This window comes from Temnothorax nylanderi, unplaced genomic scaffold (genome assembly GCF_030848795.1).
Source record: "Temnothorax nylanderi isolate EJ_2023f unplaced genomic scaffold, tnyl_v1.0 TNYL_tig0444_pilon, whole genome shotgun sequence".
In the NCBI taxonomy this organism is placed as follows: Eukaryota; Metazoa; Arthropoda; class Insecta; order Hymenoptera; family Formicidae; genus Temnothorax; species Temnothorax nylanderi.
This window is the reverse complement of record NW_027249506.1, coordinates 18083-37892: the sequence shown is the minus strand read 5'-3', so window position 1 is coordinate 37892 and position 19810 is coordinate 18083. Positions and strand designations below refer to the sequence as shown.

The following is a 19810-nucleotide window of genomic DNA, read 5'->3' as shown; positions in this document are numbered from 1 at the left end:
ATTTGAACATAAAATTAAATTAAAAATTTTGAACATTAGATAAAACTATGAATGTCGAGTAAATGAAAATTATAAAATTATAAATAAAATAAAATAAAATAAAATAAAAAGTTATAGAAGTATAAAATTATAAAATAATAAATGGGTGAGGGATCATTTTGTCTCAAATGACATTTCGATATTAAAATCTAACTTAAAATTAATTAAGCCGGCAATCAAATCACTACGAAAACATAAACTTATTAAGCCTATGGCACATTGGTACGTGCGCGTTTTGCTGCTGATCTTGCTGATATATTCGTTGCGCGCTGTTCTGTAGGCTGCGTTGCGTGCTGCTAAGATGGTAATGCTGCTGATTTTTGCTTCATACGAATATTTGGCATTCAGACCTGAGAAGGTTTCTAGAAAAAATATATATAATTACAAGAAATGTCAAATCTCTCAATATTTATTTGAATTATATTTACTTTGAATAGGAAAACAAAATAATAAATACTATAAAGGATTATTAAGAACAAATTACGTTAAAAAAACACCTTAATTGATATACAATTTGTATAATACTTTTGGAGCATGTCTCAAAATTTCCATGAAAGCATTAATTACATTATGCCTAATTTTAAATTTAAAAGACCAATTTCGAAGATTGCGTAACAATTCGTTATCCATACTTTCATCTTCATTCTCAATATATTCGACATTCACATCGTCTGCATCGTCAGAGTCAAACAATAACGGTTGCATTTCTTTTTGCTCTTCAATATCATCAAAATCTTTGTCATCTGTGACCACTTCTAAAGAGTTATGTATTTCATCCGACAAAAATTCTTTATTATTATTGCCACTAAAGTTTGGCAAATACTAATTGATATAAGTCTGATCATTACTAAAAGAAGGTGATGTTGAAACTAATGATTAATCATTTTTATTTTCAATTCGGCATTCTTTTATACGTTCGGCCGATGATCCAAAATCAGTCACACCACTTGACAATTCCAGCAACAAATAATCTTTTTCCGTTTTTTTTTTGTGTTAATTTGTCTCTCTCTCTTTTTTTTTATTACGATGGGGAAATCCTCCTAGGATACCCCCTCTCCCCGGGGGAGGGAGAGGGCAGTTATGTCGGACTCCATGTGCAGGCACTAGTCCCCGCACATGGCCTACCGACTAAAACCCCACCGGGTGTCCTCCTCTGCGCCTAGCTGGAGAGGTGGCGAGAACTAACTATTTCCTTTCGCCACCTCCCCGGGCACCAGTCCCCACCAGGCTTGATGAGGACTGCACCTCTATTGTGGCCGGGGCGGGACACCACCGCCTCGGCCACCCAGCCGTGTGGGGGAAGTAATGTCGGCCCGCTGGAAACCCCCGCCCGCGGACCGGCCCTCCCCCGCGCCCCTCAATACGTCACTAAGCCATTTACTAATGGACGCTTCCGCTCGGACGAAGTTGACCCCGAGCGGAGAGCGGGCCTGTAAAAGACCCACTGCAAGTCCTGGCGGACGTATTGAGGGGCGCTTAATCCTATGACGCGCGCACGGGGGCTGCCACCCCCCGAACGCGCGTCGGGTGTTGGGGCGACCACAAGAGGTGGTCACCTCGTACCTCCTCCTCTTCTCCGATGTCCTCCTCGTTGGGGGAGAGGGGGAGGGTTAATTGGCCCCTCTCGCCCCGGAGCATTATCCCACACCCGCCCAAATTTATCTCTTATGCCTCGAAGAAATATCACGGTTACTTCCCTTTTCCATAATATTACAAAAATTATTTATTATTATGTAACCTATAAAAATAACACAATCAAATACGCATTAATTGTACAGCAGTTACATACAATTGTATGAAAATTTAAATCTATTGCAAAATAAGAACTTACTTTTGACTCATTATTTAATTTAAATTATTTTTTACTATATAATTTAACCCTCAGTTACCTGACCAGGGTCTGAGAGACCCTGCACGTTTTTAAAACTCGCGCCCTTTTTGAATACGCAGTGGGGGGGGACTCCGGACCAGGGGGGGAAAAAGTTTGAAGGTTCTAGTACTAGCCTGGCCACTTGCGAGAGTCCGTTCGGTCGAAGCAGCCGCGGCAGAAAGTGAGAAGTGGAACGAAAGTGGACTCTCAGACCCTGGTGAGGTAACAGCTTGACAAAAACAATATTTGTGAAAATACAAAGTATATAAGTAAATCTTATAAAAACAGTGTAGTTATGCAATATAATAGAAAAAATATTCTGTGTTGTAATAAAAAGTAAAATATTGGATTTTATTGGTTTATAGAATCAAATAATACCTAGTTTTTCATGTGTCTATTTTTAATAAGTAAAGTATTTTTTCATGCATTTTTATTGCGTTTATTCAACATTTTTACAGATTTTATACAAAAAAAACATGAATTTTTATCTCTCCATAGCCGCCATTTTGTATTAGCCATATGAAACTTTTTGAAAAATATTTTGTTATTCTTCTACATGTTTATATATTTCATGCCCAAGGTCGCAAGTTTTACTATTTAAAAAAAAAGTCTGTTTTTTAGAGACAATAATATTTAATCGATTTTCTTCAAAATCATGAAATTTTACTTTGCAAAACAAATATACTTTTTGGAACCAATCGTTATGACACTAATTTCTTCTTAAAGTACAACTCTTGACTTTTCGAATTATGTATTATAAAACCCTTGTATCTTTTTTTTAGTCAGTACTATGTCTATTTGAAAAAAGCAATTTTTTCGTTTCTTCAGAAAAACAAGTTTTCTTTTTTTTAAATAACATTTACATTTTTTAATTTGGAATAATCTAACTTACACAGTTTTGTAGATCTTTGAAAGATGTATCGATTAAAAAAAAAGACGTCAAATTTATGCATTTGTCTTAAAGATACAAGCTGGAGAAGACGACAGGATCTGAGAGACCCTGGTCAGGTAACAACGGGTAGTGAAAACGGAAGGTAACTGAGGGTTAAATGTGTTTATTGTCCTACACTTAGATAATACTGCGATTACGTGACCGATAGTGGCGCTACTATTGTATGCCATCTTATTACATTTTATTAAATATGTATCAACTATGTGTTTAATACATTTATACATTATATAATATGCGCAGTATACTTGCTATGTATTTCAATTTGAATATTTCATACCTATTGCGTTAATTACGTATTTAACACGTTATATTTGATATAAAATAAAATGAAATGAAAATGCAATATTGTTACGTATTTAAGGCTCCTGGGTTCTCGTCGCGGCCATGTTGGAATGTGACGTCAGAAGCGAGAAATGACACGTTGAAAATTTTTGCATGGTATTTCCAAATAAAAAGATATTTGCTTAAAATAACACTACAGATCACTTCAGCACATTTCAAAAATACTCCGAGTTGCATCCCTTTCCCTTGACAGTTATTAAACATCCGTAAAACGAATGTGAAACGATACAGGCTGATGTGCAGGCGCATGACTAAGTTGTGTATTACATTCATTTTACAGCTATTTATTAACTGTCAAGGGAAAGGGGTAGACCTAACCTGAACTCGGAGTATTTTCGAAGTGTGCTGAAGTGATCTGAAGTGTTATTTTATGCAAATACCTTTTTATTTGAAAATGCCATGCAAGAATTCTCAACGTGTCAAATCTCAACGTTTCTCGCTTCTGACGTCACATCTCACGAGATGTCGGGAAAGAGCCCAGGAGCCTTAATATATATTTGTAATAAAAAGTGCTGTGTGGGTTATTAATATCTTAAAGTGGGGTGCTACAATTTTTTCAACCCTTTGAGGTACAAACGAAAAGAAAGGTGGTACAAACCGAGCTTAATTTAATGCATATTTGAAAAAATTTGTTTCTTAATGTCGGGTGCTAGGTTCACATCAGTAGTAAGAACAGTAGGTTCACTTTGAGGCAGCACCTTTGATCTGGAGGCTACACACTCGCCATGTTGTTAATTGTGCGCGGGCCATAATTTGAATGACAACAGATGCTGGCTAAAATGGATGTTTAATATGTCTAACATTTAATATGTCTAATTGTGAAATATGATTTCAAGAGCTAGCTGTCACGAGAAGAATTAATGAAACATTTAATGCAATTCAAATACAATTTAATTTAAATATAATTATTTATGAATTAATCTAGACGGTTATTAATAGTTAGCAAATTTAAAAGAAATATACGTAATGGAAATGTAAAATAATAAACATATGAATATATGAAAAAGCAAGAAAGATAATACACATATGAATATGAAAAAGCAAGAAAGAATTATATAAGAAAATATGATGAGAATCAAATTATTATTTTTACAATATGTTATATATTTAAAAATTTATTATTTTTTGTTATATGTACAAAATTTTAAAAGAGACATCCGATGTGATGGAACTACAATACGTACAGCTTACAACTGTTGGGCTGCAGTCCAATTCACGCTCACAGCGCTGAAAGCATCGCTCTATCTTCGTTTGGTATTCGATGGTGCTTACAACGCTGTAAACGTGAATCGGACCGCAGCAGTGAACAGCTGTTTAACAGCCGCCGTATTCTTGATTATGCAGTTCGGTCATGCACGAGAGACAACCGTTAGCACCATTTTTCACGGAGTGAACCTACTGTTCTTACTTATACTGTGCCCTCAGTGAGCATAAAGAGCGAGCTCTATGCTGGTTCGCGGCGATGCATTGTGCAGGAAGTAGTACCGGGCGGTACGGCGATACGGAAGCAGGTATCGTACACTTATCACTACGCGATCACATGAATCTGCGACAACACTTAACATAAAATAGGTGCAACAATGTTTAACGCAATTACACTCACAAATATTTAACGCGAACGATGGATACGGGATACGGACACCCACGCAAAATGCAAGACGCTATGCGGTATGCGAGCAGATACTCTCAACGTGAACAACGAGAACACACCACAACATTGGGTGCGTTCAGCCGATACTCCGCTAGCCTAGCGCACGTAAGCAGCGAGCGCTTTGCTACCATTTGCTACGGAAAAATTTGGCTGGACAGAAGCGCTAGTAGTTAGCGGTTGTTAGCGGTTGGTCGTTGCAAATCAAAACCGCTACCAAACGAGCGACTGCTCACGATTGCTAGGCTAGCGGAGTATCGGCTGAACGCAGCCATTATAATTCCCCGGCGACACGCGCACACCTTCTATAGAATGCAACACACGAACACCAGGCGCGAAACGTGAACGTTCCAGAAACGCAACGTTCCTAAAAAACAATTAGACACTGACTTTCTTTCAGAAAGTTACACCCCTATCCTTAACTCATTCTGTATAAATATAGTATACACATATACATATACACACATATAAATTATTATTATATGTATAATGTACATATAATTTATTCATAAAAATATTTTTATACTTTAATATTTAATATAATGTAATTGTACGCATATAATTTTGAAATATTATGTCATTTTATGTTACAGAAAAATACAGAGTGTACGCGAGCGTATCGTTCGCAGTATTATTATTGGGGATTGGCGTGCCTCTCTGGTGGCACACTACAACGGTGCCTCGTGTTACACTTCCTTATGCCGGAATTGATGAATTATCGCAACTGGACATTAGAATTACCACAAATATTACTGTCGCGGCGTTCTCACACAATCGCGCTGAGTTGTTCGCACGTGAAATCAGGCGAACGTTTGTAAACGCTGGTAAGTGAGAACGGAATGTGAAAAATTTATAAGTGACAATTTATTGCTATGATATTGTACATTGCCTGAAAAGATTCTAATAACTTTAATGATTGATAAGAATGGTTTTCAAAATATTTTAAATGCTAGACTTCAAATCATTGTAAAAATCAATGTTGTTGCAACTTTTTCTTTCTCCGATGATGGTAAAATCCATAAAATTTATACGGTGATTTTCTTCCATTTCAAATGTGAATTGCAGTCTGCCATATGATATGAAATGAAAATGTCAATTACTTCTTTCTTATTTTTTGGGGTTACAAGTACAAGATCATCTACATATGTATTTGTAATAAAAAAGTAGATATAACCCGATCTTATCTAGCGCTAGATAGTAGTTATATAGCGCTTTATTTTCTATATCTTGTAAAATTATATCAGTTATGATTAATGATAGGGGTGAGCATCCCATAGAAATGTCAAACATTTGATAAGTTGTGTCGTTAAAGGTGAAAAAAGTTGACGAAATAATGAATCTGACTGTTATTAAAAACTTGTTTATTGACATTTTTATGTGTTTCTTAATGTAAGATCATCTAGTTTTTAACCTATTTATTGCTAGTTCAATAACATTTGAGAAACAACGTCTAATAGCGACGATAATGTATATCTTATTGCAACCTAAAAATCCTGCAATCATAGACGTATATAATAGACTAAACATTGCCATTGGTGATTTGTAGGCAAGATCTAAAGGACAGAGATATATGCTTTGTCGTTGCCCGATCAGCTTTTGTGAATAAGAACACGTTTAATAATCAATACGTGATCAAAGTAGAAAAGAAAGATTTTAATATAAGATGAGACAATTAAATTATTACATTATTAAAGTATAACGACCTGCCGTTAATAATTACACAGGACCACACAAAATTTTTTTTGAAAAGCAACTGGGATCAGAGTAGGTGTTTCTTATAGATTTTGGGTCACTGAATCCGAATTCATAAACCGTTTTGCTCCATCGCGTCTAGATTTTTAGATAATCGAGAAAAATAGCGGAAAATCTGTGAAAATTGAAATAAACATTTAAAGAAAGAGCAAAAGTATAACATCAAAGAAAGAGAAAAAGTATAACATCAAAATGCGGTCGCAGAACTGATTTAAATATATTTTAGTAAGTTAAATAAAGTGCAAAAAAGGAGGATGTTAAAAAAGGGACGAATTTCGCCCAAAAAGGTGTAAGTAAAAGAAATAGTGTTTTTTGTAGATCTTGATCTCCTGAATACGATAAAGCTAATAAAAAGTTTGTGGTGCTTGGGGAACACCTTGAAAATTGAGCATAAACGTGGTGTATTTACAGAAATTCGGGTGATATATGCTATATCATAAAATGTACTGGTGAAAGATTTGTTGGGGAGAGAAAAGGAGGAAGAAAGAGTGTTGTGTGTGTGTGTGTGTGTGTGCGCGTGCGTGCGCGCGCGCGCGGGTGCGGGTGTGCGCGCGTGTGCGCGGGTGCGTGTGTGTGTGTGTGTGTGTGTGTGTGTGTATGTGCGCGGGTGCGAATGCGGGTGTGCACGTGTGTGCGCGGGTGCGGGTGTATGTGTGCGCGTGTGTGTGCGTGTGTGCGTGCGCGGGTGCGGGTGCGTGTGCGTGTGTGTGTATGTGCGCGGGTGCGGGTGCGGGTGTGCGCGTGTGTGCGCGGGTGCGGGTGTGTGTGCGCGTGTGTGTGCGCGGGTGCGTGTGTGTGTGCGTGTGTGTGCGTGCGTGCGTGTGTGTGTGCGTGTGTGCGTGCGCGGGTGCGGGTGCGGGTGCGGGTGCGGGTGCGGGTGCGGGTGCGGGTGCGGGTGCGGGTGCGGGTGCGGGTGCGGGTGCGGGTGCGGGTGCGGGTGCGGGTGCGGGTACGGGTGCGGGTGCGGGTGCGGGTGCGGGTGAGGGTGCGTGTGCGGGTACGGGTGTGTGCGCGCGTGCGCGTGTGTGCGAGTGTGCACACACCCGCACACACGCGCACACACACGCGCACACCCGCACACACCCGTACCCGCACACGCACCCGCACTCGCGCACGCACACATGCACACACACACGCACACAAAACACTCTTTTTTCCCCCTTTTCCCTCTCCCCATCAAATCTTTCACCAGTACATTTTATGATATAGCATATATCTCATCCGAATTTCTGTAAATACACCACGTTTATGCTCAATTTTCAAGGTGTTCCCCAAGCACCACAAACTTTTTATTAGCTTTATCGTATTCAGAAGATCAAGATCTACAAAAAACACGATTTCTTTTACTTACACCTTTTTGGGCGAAATTCGTCCCTTTTTTAACATCCTCCTTTTTTGCACTTTATTTAACTTACCAAAATATATTTAAATCAGTTCTGTGACCGCATTTTGATGTTATACTTTTTCTCTTTCTTTGATGTTATACTTTTGCTCTTTCTTTAAATGTTTATTTCAATTTTCACAGATTTTCCGCTATTTTTCTCGATTATCTAAAAATCTAGACGTGATGGAGCAAAACGGTTTACGAATTCGGATTCAGTGACCCAAAATCTATAAGAAACACCTACTCTGATCCCAGTTGCTTTTCAAAAAAAATTTTTTGTGGTCCTGTGTTAACGAAAGCGGACTAGCTCGCCGGACCAGAGGTTCGATCGGAAGACCCAAAGGCAGTAACCAGATTTTAATTTACACAATCAAGATTTATTAAGTAATCAAATTAATACAGCGGATGGCTTAATAACGCAGATTAATCCAGCGGCCAGGCACCGCTGCGCTCGCTATAACATATGATGGTTGCGCGGACTTTATACAGATATTTACGCGGGCGCGGTCGCCGGAATTACAAGTGTGAGTTACGCGGCTTTCCTACGGACAGGGTTTAACACAGGCGAAATACAAAAAACGGGACGCGAAATTTACAAGCGATATATGCGGACGCATACGGAGTTATTTTATACGTTTTACGCGGAGGTATATGGGAATCGAATTATGACACGCGGTGTATGCTGATGCGCGTAGGCGGTACGTAGAGAATTACGATACGCGGACTATGTACAACGGTCTGACGCGGCGAATCTATACGCGTATCTCCCGGGCGACGCGGTCGGGAAAATCCGTTGGAATGGAACGGCCGGTCAGGTTGAAGCTGGCCGGCCGGTTGGTTCTGGAATTCTCGGTGCTTCGGCGACAAGACTGTCCGAGGGGGCTCGTCCGAGCCGCAGTTGCCTTGACCCCGCTGTTTTGCCGTTGCAACTGAGAATTGGCAGTGTGACGGAATTCGAGCAGCGCCCAAGATCTCTTGGAACGAGGACCAGATCACTGGACCCCGCTTTCTCTGCCGCTCTAGGAATCGGAAGATTTCTTCTCTCGGAACCAGCGGATCGGAGAGCTGTCTCGAGGTGAAGTGTCTTACCGTCGCGGAACCGATATTTTATACCCTCTCGGAGCGATAGATTTGGTGGGGGTAACCGATCTCCGTGCGAGACACGCGCCGGACGGAGCGGCGCGGAATTACGGTTCCCGGCCGCGCTCTCGCGCTCGGCGAAGATTGGCTCCCGTCGGCGCTTGTCGGCGCTCCGAGGGGATATCGGTGCTGCGAGTCGTTAATGACTCGCGCACACGATCGAATTTGTGAGCGATTAAGGCCCAGTTTCACAAGTGTCGGTTAACTTTTAACCTTAGATTAACTCACTCTTCGTCTCTTTCTAAGAAGAACGTTATAAGGAGACGAAGAGTGAGTTAATCTAAGGTTAAAAGTTAACCGACACTTGTGAAACTGGGCCTAAAAGGATGTGGGCGCACCGCGCCCTGTCTTCGCCCGACTGGTGTTCGGTCGAGCGGCACCGGACCGGTGGTCGCCGGGAAGCGATGCGTTTCTGGGGCGCATCGTTATAAAAGAGGAACGTGACGAGAAGAAAGCGAGTCACAGTTCTGTTCCCAGAATGCTGAGACAGCGGCAGAGTCGCGCGGAACAGATACGGAGCAGCGTACGTGCTCCGATCGGGGTCACCGCACTCCTTCCGCCTTAATGAAATGAATATACATGTCAATAGCGACAGGATCAGACAAATCGCTTTTGAGAGTAACCGCGCATCCTTAAGTGCTGGTCTACAACCTTGCTTTAAAGGATATTTAAGCTCTAAGCCGTAAGAAATTGACCAATCACAATGGAATGTGAGGAGAATACTCGATTGTGATTGGTCAATTTCTTACGGCTTAGAGCTTAAATACCCTTTAAAGCAAAGTTGTAGACCAGCACTAACGCGTGTTGACTTAAGTTACTATTTAAACCTCTTGTAATAAAGTGAGAGCAAATACATCCTCTTTTACTGTGAAGTACGGAGTGTTGTTTATTAGTGCGTGGATCCTAATCCTTTGGGCGCCTACATCCCAACCTCCCTCACGGCTACGGGTACAACAGCTTGCTGGAATGCTTTCCTTGTTTCCCCACCTTTTTTTCTCCCCACCAACTACAGAATTAGACAAGAAAAGCGTCCCAGCAAGCACATCTCTGTCCTTTAGATCTTCCCTACAGCTCTTTAATGGCAATGTTCAGTCTATTATGTATATCTATGTCTGCAATGTCTAAAGTCACAACATTAGCAGAAAACCTTTTTAAATTTGCCACTTTAGCAAATGCAATTTGTTGCGAACGGTATCATCAGGTCGTGCAAGTATAATTCGCACGCGCTCTAAAAGAACCACTATTAAACACAATCAAATTCATCATATGCATTAGCTGCATGGCGTCGATTTATTAAACTGTGGAATACTCGAAAATAGGAAAGCGAAGAAAATTGAAATAAAATACAATATTTAAAATTTAATACGTAATAATATCAGAAAAAATTTTGCAAGGTCCACAGATTTTTAAATTTTTTCGGATTAAACGAAAAAACGTACTATTATGCCAGCAGTAAATAGCATTGAAATTCCGCCATGATGAGTATCTTATTGGTTACTTCTGTGACTGTAAAGGATTAAATTTAGGTATTGTAGAGAACAATAATAAATTAAATGGAGCGGAGCGATCTGAGTTACACAAAGAACTTTATTTTATAATTTAAAGAGTACAAATGATGGCGTATACAGGTCGCATCGGCGGCCGATCGATCTGCCTCGTCGGATCTTTCGTGAGGAACTGAAGCATTGTCAGAACTGTCTTAGAGCGTTTGTTGTCGCCAAGTGGCCGTTATTTCTCGACGAAGTGATCGACGACTTAGGTGTCGCTTAGATTAAAACTAAATAGAATACGGGTCAGTCATCATAACGCAAGACGGCTCGACATTGCGGTGCCAACAGGTCCTACAACTTTGCTATCCCGACCATTAATCGCCCCAATTAATTATACAAATCTTAACATGGAGTCCACAATCGCATATCATCTGACGCTTTTCATGTGACGTGGTTTGCAAGAGCTGAAACTTCAACTCTTAACACATATCGATCGTTTGTAAATACGCAGTCTATCTTATACGGCTCTTTGAATTTTGGTATCATCTTTGGTGAAACACACACACACACACACACACACACACACACACCCGGAGAACAATCAAAATTCTTTATCATAACCTTATCGCCTATCTGATATTTCTTTGAGGCTTTGTGCCGACGATTGTAAGTGCACTTATTCACATCTTGATTCTTCGATATTCGCTCGCTGGCTCGCTTGTGTAAGCCTGCTAAGTTACTAACTTGCCCACTGATTTCAAGCACGTCTCGGACACGCGGAGTCAGAAATGTCTTTATCACTTTAAGGGCCAGTTTCACCAATTCAATTAACTGTAATCTTCGATTGAACTCATCTTTTTCTAACTGTCCCCCTTAGAAAGAGACGAAGAGTGAGTTTAATAGTTTAATCGAAGGTTACAGTTAGTTGGAGATGGTGAAACCGGCCCTAAGACCTCGATCTGTTGGTCAATACCTTCGTTGGTGATCGTGTAATCTAAATAATCTAGCTTTGTGTGAAGAAATCGGCATTTGTCTAATCGTAGCTCTTAAGAGATTCGCAACAAGTAATTTAAAAATTTTTTTCAATGCCTGAAAGTGATGCCCGTGAAAAAAGAATTAGACTGATATATATCCAAGTACGGGTTGCTGCCACAAAGGCAGCACACTCCGGTCGAGCTGTAAGAGCGCGTCTGGCGCAGGACTTCGCGCATCAACAGATCTGAGGACATCTTGCCTCCCGCTACGTGGCACTCTTCTTGTAACGTGCACGTCACTTCGATTGTACTCGAACAGAAATATATTCTTACATTGTTGCTTACTCCGTCTATTTAATTAGTTAAGGATCCAACATTTGGCGACGAGGATAAGTACGAGCGAGTTGAAAGTGGCTCGGGTGTGAGCGTGAAGTGGATAAAGTCCGGCGAAAATATTATGAGCCACGTGCCCGATATTGTCGCGTTCACTTACATACATGTCCGGCTCCAAGGGAGCTAGATCGAAGACAACTACACGGAAAGAAGGGGACTTGAAAGAAGTCTTACATCCAACGACGTCCGACAGCGAGGATAAAGAGGACTCTGACAAGACGGATCCACCAGTGGCTGAAAAAATGACAGCCATTATAGGTACGCTATCAGAATTCGACGCTGCGAAGGAAAAATGGAATGGATACATTGAAAGGTTTGAATTCTTTCTCGAAGCTAATAAAATTACCTCGGAGGACGCCAAGCGATGCACAACTTTTTACTGCGGTAGGTGCCAAAATTTACGATATTATTAAAAACCTCATTGCACCGGACACCCCTGGTTCTGTGTCGTATGATGAAATTATAACGAAGTGTAAAGCTCATTTCTGTAAATCTCCGAACGAATTGTTAGCACGAGTCCGTTTCCAGAAAAGGGATCAAAAGCAAGGCGAAAGTCTCAAAAACTTCGAAAGAGAACTCCGAAAGCTAGCACAGGACTGCAAATTCGGAGGCGCGGGGGAATCGCTGCCGATGAAGATTATGCTGCGAGACAGGTTCGTGGCAGGACTCATCGACGGTGAACTCCAACGATACCTGTGCCGCCGTCACGAAGAATCTATCACTCCGGCGAATAAGGATGGACTTACTTTGGAAAAGGCGCTCGAGATAGGAAGCAGTATCGAGGGTACCGACGTGAGACGTGCGAAGAAACAGTGGATGACGGATGAAATTATGGACCTGATGGAGAGGCGACGACGGCTCAAGGGCAGACAGGAGGAATACAAGAGAATACAAACCCTGATTAAAAAGGAAATCAGGATGGCAAAACAGAATTGGATGAAAGAGAGATGCGAAGAGCTGGAGAGTCTTATATCGAAGCACGATTCGTTTAATATTCACCGAAAGGTGAAGGAAGTAGCGGGTTTGTATAAAAGACGCGCACCTGTGGCTATATGTGATGAGCAGAACAAGGCCATACTGGAAGAAAACGAGGTCAAGCGTACTTGGCAAGTGTATGTTACCAGGCTTTTTGAAGACACCAGATCGGATGTCCGGGTCGATGGGGAAGAGCCGGAGGGCCCTATCATACTCAAATCGGAGCTACTGCATGCCATCGCAACTGCTAAGAGCGGGAAGGCCGCGGGACCAGATGAGATTCCTACAGAATTAATAAAATTGATAGACGAAGACAACATAGAGACGATACTAGTACTATTCAATAGAATATACAACACCGGGGTAATACCAGAGGAATGGCTGATATCAACTTTTATAGCCATTCCAAAGAAGCAAAGACCAAAAAAGTGCGCAGATTTTCGTCTGATCAGCTTCATGAGCCACATGCTGAAAATATTCCTCCGCATAATCCACGCTCGCTTCGGCACGCGTGAGGCGATCTTTGGGACAAATGTCCTCTTACAAAAATCGAGACCACCAGAAAGATGTCTTTGCATGCTTCATAGATTATGAGAAGGCGTTTGACCGTGTCCTACATACTAAACTTATTATGTTCCTCCGTCAAGCAGGAGTGGATGAAAAAGATGTCAGGGTGATAAAAAACCTATACTGGCAGCAAAAAGCTGAAATAAGGTTTGGGAACTTGACAACCTCAAGAGTGGACATACAGAGGGGTGTTAGGCAGGGGTGTATACTTTCTTCCCTCTTGTTTAACCTCTATGTGGACAAAATCTTCAAAGAGGCTATAGGTGACTTAGAACTCGGAATCAAAATAAATGGAGTATGTATCAGCACCATTAAATATGCAGACAACACTGTCATCATCGCCGAGAATATAGAGGACCTCCAACTACTTTTAAATAGGATCTCAGAAGCTGGGCAAAGGATGGGTCTAAAAATCAACACAAACAAGACAAAGATGATGGTCTTCAGCCGCGCTAGCCACGAGGGCGCTTTACTACACCTTGATGGCGTAAGGATAGAACGCGTTATATCGATCGAATACTTGGGATGCCTGAACACAGAGGACCTGAATCCCGATCGAGAGATTAGGCGTAGGATAGAGATTGCTCGCGGAGTCTTTAATAAGATAAGGGCCTTCTTCTGCGAAGACAACCTTAACCTGAGGCTGAGACGGAGAACGGTTAAGTGCTATGTATGGTCAGTGCTGTTATACGGTGTGGAGGCGTGGACTCTCAAAGCGAGCACGCTGAACCGTTTGAAAGCTTTTGAAATGTGGGTCCTAAGGAGAATGCTGCGAATTTCTTGGGTCGATAGAGTTACGAACGCTGATGCCTGGAGGAGAGCAGGTGCACAGCGAGAGTTGCTGATAACGGTCAAATGTAGAAAGGTCGAATACCTTGGTCATGTCTTGAGAGGGGAAAAGTACCGCCTCCTCAAACTGATATTAAAAGGAAGGATCGAGGGTCGACGTGGAATCGGAAGGAAGAAGCTCTCATGGTTCAGAAATATTAGAGCATGGACTGGGGTACGGAGCGCGGAGGAGCTCTTTCGTATAGCTGTGGATAGAATAACTATGGCCAGAGTGATCGCCAACGTCCGAGGGACCGGGCAGGGCACGCGAAGAAGAAGATCGAGGGTACCGAACGACTACAAAAGCAGTTGAAAGAAAATGAGCTACAGCTCGTCAAGCAGATGGAGTCAAGAAAACAACGTCCAAAGAAGAAGAGCTCGAAAGAAAGTTCTGACAAGGAGAAAAAATTATGCTTTTGGTGTAACAAACCGCATCATACTCCGGATAAGTGCCATTTCAAGAAAGCTGTGTGCAAATATTGTGACAAAGAGGGTCACATTGAACAGGCGTGCATAACAAAGAAAAGGGGAGTACGAAAAAGTGAGAAAAGTGCAAAAAATGCTCGAATCACACATTCGTACTCAGATTCCGAATCAGAAGTAGAATATGTCCATTCTATAACGCCGCATCGATCGAAAATTCACAGCACAAAGACTCGCTACAGCACCAAGGTAAAACTAAACAACATTGAAATAGTTATGGAGGTAGATAACGGGGCAGATGAGTCCTTAATTAACGAGTCAACGTTCAAGAAAATTTGGGGCGATTCACATCCCACATGGAGTACTCGCATCCCAAAATTGAAAGCGTGGGGGAAACGCGCGATCGAGACGAAAAGAATAGCAATGGTGGATGTGTTATACAAGGGTATTGAAAGGAAATTACCCGTGATAGTAACGGCGGAGGATCTATTCGGCGCAAACTGATTTGAACCGTTCGGCATCGAGGTCACGGAAATCCACAAAACAGAAGATTCACTAACAAACTACCACTCGCTACTTGAAGATTATCCAGGAATACTTCGAGAAGATTTGTCGGGATATGCCGGTCAACCTATAAAAATAGAGTTAAAGTCGTCCCGAAATTTGTCAAGTCACATCGAGTGCCATACGGATTAATAGAACCAGTCAATGAAGCATTACATGAGGTGGTTAGACAAAAGATACTGTCTCCAACGAACCAGTCTGATTGGGCGACGCCAGCACTGTTCGTCAAGAAGGCTAACGGAGAGATAAGAGTTGTAGGCGATTACAGGATAACGGTAAACCCTTATATTCGAGACTCTGAATATCTCATGCTTTTCAACGTCATCTATTGTAGGCTCCGAGGTGTCGTTTATATTGGTTATTTTATCAGCATTACTTTTATAATACTGCCAACAGTTTCGATGTCTTTCGGTGGTACTTGCTTTTTCAGAAAAAACCCAAATATTGTTGGAATTGCATCTTTCTTTAATTTGCGTTTGTGACCAGGTTCCCACATGTCTGGGGCAAAATAAACCTATATGATAACAATAGTTTTGTTATACAATTCCATCACGATTATAAGAAAAGCATAGCAATTTTAGAACATCTGCGTTATTAAATAACTTGTAATTCATATTATACGTATTATTTTATTATAATAAATTCTCTATACGTTACTAACCTCACAAAGATAAAAATTGTTTGTTGGTGTCCAATTATCACGAGGAACATTCCGTGCCCAGACAGTCCGGCGTACGGGATCGCTTGGAAACCTCTTCATGATATATCCTTTCTTTCCTGAATTGTTGCAAAACGGTGCTGCACATCCACCCATTTCCACAATATTTTAAATTTATCATTACAATTAACCTCAGTTTTACACTCTGCAGCGTGGACTATCTCTGGCGCGTAGCGCGTGCGTAAGCGCGTCAGAAAAGGATAGGTTACAGAGAGAGATAGTGAATATATATCTTTCTCTCTCGAAGAATTTTGCTTCAATCGCTGTTATGGCCAGACTCTTATTAGAGGGTCTCTATACGCCACTTATGGTACACGCCCGCGCGGTAACTCTACGGCATCTGTATTATCGGCGACTACTTTGCATCGACGCCGCTAGGCGCCGTACCGTTTCGCGTACTTCGAATTCAACCACGACCTGAATATAAGGAGACCCCCTACGAGGCCAAACCAGTACTCCTCGCTCGCTAGCCGCCTACGATACCCAGATAGATGGGTGTATTCTTTTGAAGAGGCCTTCCTCTTGGGCACACAGTCGCCCGTCGACTTCCTAGGCGCCTGAACGCCCTCGGCAGTGACGCACAGTCGCCCGCCGACTTTCTTATAGGCGCTTGGACGCCCTCGGCAGTGGTGCACAGTTGCCCGCCGACTTTCTAGGCGCTTGGACGCCCTCGGCAGTGGCGCACAGTCGCCCGCCGACTTCCTAGGCGCTCAGACGCCCTCGGCAGTGGCGCATAGTCGCCCGCCGACTTCCTCGGCGCACGGACGCCCTTGGCAGTGACGCGTAGATGCCCGCCGACTTCCTAGGCGCTCAGACGCCCTCGGCAGTGGCGCACAATCACCCGCCGACTTTCTAGGCGCTTGGACGCCTTCGGCAGTGGCGCACAGTCGCCCGCCGACTTCCTAGGCGCTCAGACGCCCTCGGCAGTGGCGCACAGTCGCCCGCCGACTTTCTAGGCGCTTGGACGCCCTCGGCAGTGGCGCACAGTCGCCCGCCGACTTTCTAGGCGCTCAGACGCCCTCGGCAGTGGCGCATAGTCGCCCGCCGACTTCCTCGGCGCACGGACGCCCTTGGCAGTGACGCGTAGATGCTCGCCGACTCCTCGGCGCTTAGTCGCCTCCGGCAGTAACGCGCGGACGCTTGCCGACTCCTGGGTACTAGGACGCCTCTCGACAGTGGCGCGTGAACGCCCGTCGACACCTCGGCGCAAGGTCGCCTCCGGTTGTAGCGCGTGAACGTTTGCCGACTCCTGGGCGCAAGGATGCCCTCGGCAGTAGCGCGTGGACGCTTTCCGACTCCTGGACGCAAGGTCGCCTCCGGCAGTAGCGCGTGGACGCTTGCCAACTCCTAGCAGTGGCGCGTAGACGTCCATCAACTCCTCGGCGCTTGGTCGCATCCGACAGTGGCGCATGGACGCCCATCGACTCACCGAAGCTTGGCACTCCGGACCTAAACGCCAACACCGGACACAACGCCTTTTCATCACCGACGTTCATTCTCACCGAAGTCAACGTCGAAAAAATGCAATTAACTACACAAACACAACTAACACATATACATATGTAAATATATTCATTGTTATAATGAAAAAATGTCTCCTTCGTTTCTACCGCTTTGCAATTACATTATCCGTGGGCCAACTCCTATTCACGCCGTAATAAATAAGGTAGATAACCGCATATATACTCTAAGTAGCCCACAATCATATTGCTTAAAAACATGAGTGTTAATCAGAAAAAAAATAATAATAATTTTATTCAAATTTTTTAAATATTTTTTTAAGGGGATGCTGGAATCGTCTGTTTTACCGATAAAATTACCATTTTTTTTCTACTCATGTAACATCGTATTAATTTGACAGAATTAAAAATGCTTCTCCATAATTGCAGTACATACATCAATGATTCAGGGAAACTCCGATTTTATATAGAAAACGAGAAAAAATTACGGAATTACAGATTTTCTTACCTACTTTTATCCTAATATGGCGTCTCGAGTTAAAGCGATTGCTGGGCTGCGTACCAAAATTCACTCTAGTTAATTAAAATACTACAGTGTACGTGACGTAAACTTTTAGTTACCTAGACTGAATTTTGGAACGCAGCCCTGTCAACTCTTCACAAGATGTGCTTCATATAAAAGATATACCATTGATACAAACGTGAAAACGAGTTTCCCTGAATTGCACAACAAGAAAAACATCGATGAACCCTCCAAATCGAGATTAGAAGTCTAATATAAGAGTACAGTGTGTATGACGATTCGTGCGTATGTGTGGGTGCAATGTAGGTGCTATCCTTGTCTATATCCTTGTCCATAAGACAGATATAGGGTCGATAACATAGAAAATGGTAATTTTGTCGGTTATACAGACGACTCCATCATCACCTTAATTAATATAAATAATATATTCATATTTTTTGAACGTAACTTTAATTTTACGCACATTCATTTTTGCGTAAATTTTGTGTCATTTCTCTTTCTCGTTTCTTTCGTATTTTACAAATTAATTCACATAGAAATCAATATTTTTAAATTTTTAGATCGAGCTTACTTTCTGCTGATTTTAATTCGGTGTTTTCAGAAATATACCAACTGGACGTGGATTATCAGGTAATTTCGAATAATCTGTTGGCGTCCGCTTTCACGTATCACGAGCTCGAAAAAGTGGCCTCGACTTTCGACCTAGACGTAGGTGGTTTGCTATTGCTGGAAGCGACAAATTTGAAAGACGCTGTTTTGGTTGGTTCCAAGAGAACGCTGTATTTTTCTACTGAAACCAGTAAGTTAATCGCTATTGAAGTAGCTCGCTTGAATTAATTGCGTTTTGAAACTGATAGAATCCATATCTTTCAAACTACTAGAATCGGTATCTTCTTTAAAGTGGTTTAAAAATTGCATGCCTCGATTTATTGAATACAGATTTACAGCGCTGATGTAGAAAATAGAATAATTTTTAATAATGTAAAAAACAAAATACATTTATGGTAATTAGAAAGATTGCTGCTTGTATTCTCTCTTTATATTTATTAAATAATACTTAATATTATAAAATAATCGTAAAACAAAAAACTAAAAGGGTACATAGAAGTTTCATAATTATCTTAAGAAATGCATAAAATATATAGTATCATCATTTTATATACATACAGGGGCATTTAAATTGAGACGCCTAAATATCTAAGAAATAAAGCAAAATAGAAAGAAATGTTTCAGATAAAAGTTATAAGGTTTAAAAAGATGCATTTTTTAATAGCAGTATTAGTTTGACCATAAGTGGCGTTGCCAAAGTCAGGTCAACTTTATATTTTAAAATAAAAACCTTTATTTTTTTATTGTATCATCTTTTTCTACTTATAAATTTGAACAACTTTTTTTCAAACATTTTTGTATTTGCCTAATACTTTTTAAGATATTCAAGGGAATATTATTATTTGTGCATCTCCTTGGAACTTTCATGTATTCACAAATATTTAAAAAAAATTAGGATACTATTGCAACAGCAATGATCTTGAGACCAAATCAAGTCGAAAAGTCTATTTTCCCTCCGACAAACAATTATCCAGATATCGTAAGCTAAATATTGAAAAAATTGTTCAAATTTATTAGTAGAAGAAGAGATGATATTGTACAATAAAAAATAGGGGTTTCTATTTAAAAAAATAAAGATGACCTAAACTTGAGTTTGACAACACCACTTATGGTCAAACTAATACTGCTATTGAATGCCTTCTTAAATCTTATAACTTTT

At 41.5% G+C, this 19810-nt stretch overlaps 1 protein-coding gene across 4 annotated transcripts in view; it reads left to right on the top strand.

Annotated features, from left to right (window-relative positions):
• Window positions 1-19057, top strand: part of LOC139782838 (uncharacterized) — a 128503-nt gene extending 109446 nt beyond the window's left edge. For 3 of the 4 annotated variants that reach the window (XM_071721924.1, XM_071721925.1, XM_071721926.1), the window contains 3 exons: window positions 4548-4714; window positions 5445-5675; window positions 18644-19057. In XM_071721924.1, coding sequence (XP_071578025.1) covers window positions 4666-4714; window positions 5445-5675; window positions 18644-18879 — 516 coding nt within the window. In that variant the 5' untranslated portion in view covers window positions 4548-4665 and the 3' untranslated portion in view covers window positions 18880-19057. The remainder of the gene's footprint in view (window positions 1-4547; window positions 4715-5444; window positions 5676-18643) is intronic. The other variant, XM_071721927.1, reaches the window with a different exon arrangement.
• The last annotated feature ends 753 nt before the right edge of the window (window positions 19058-19810 follow it).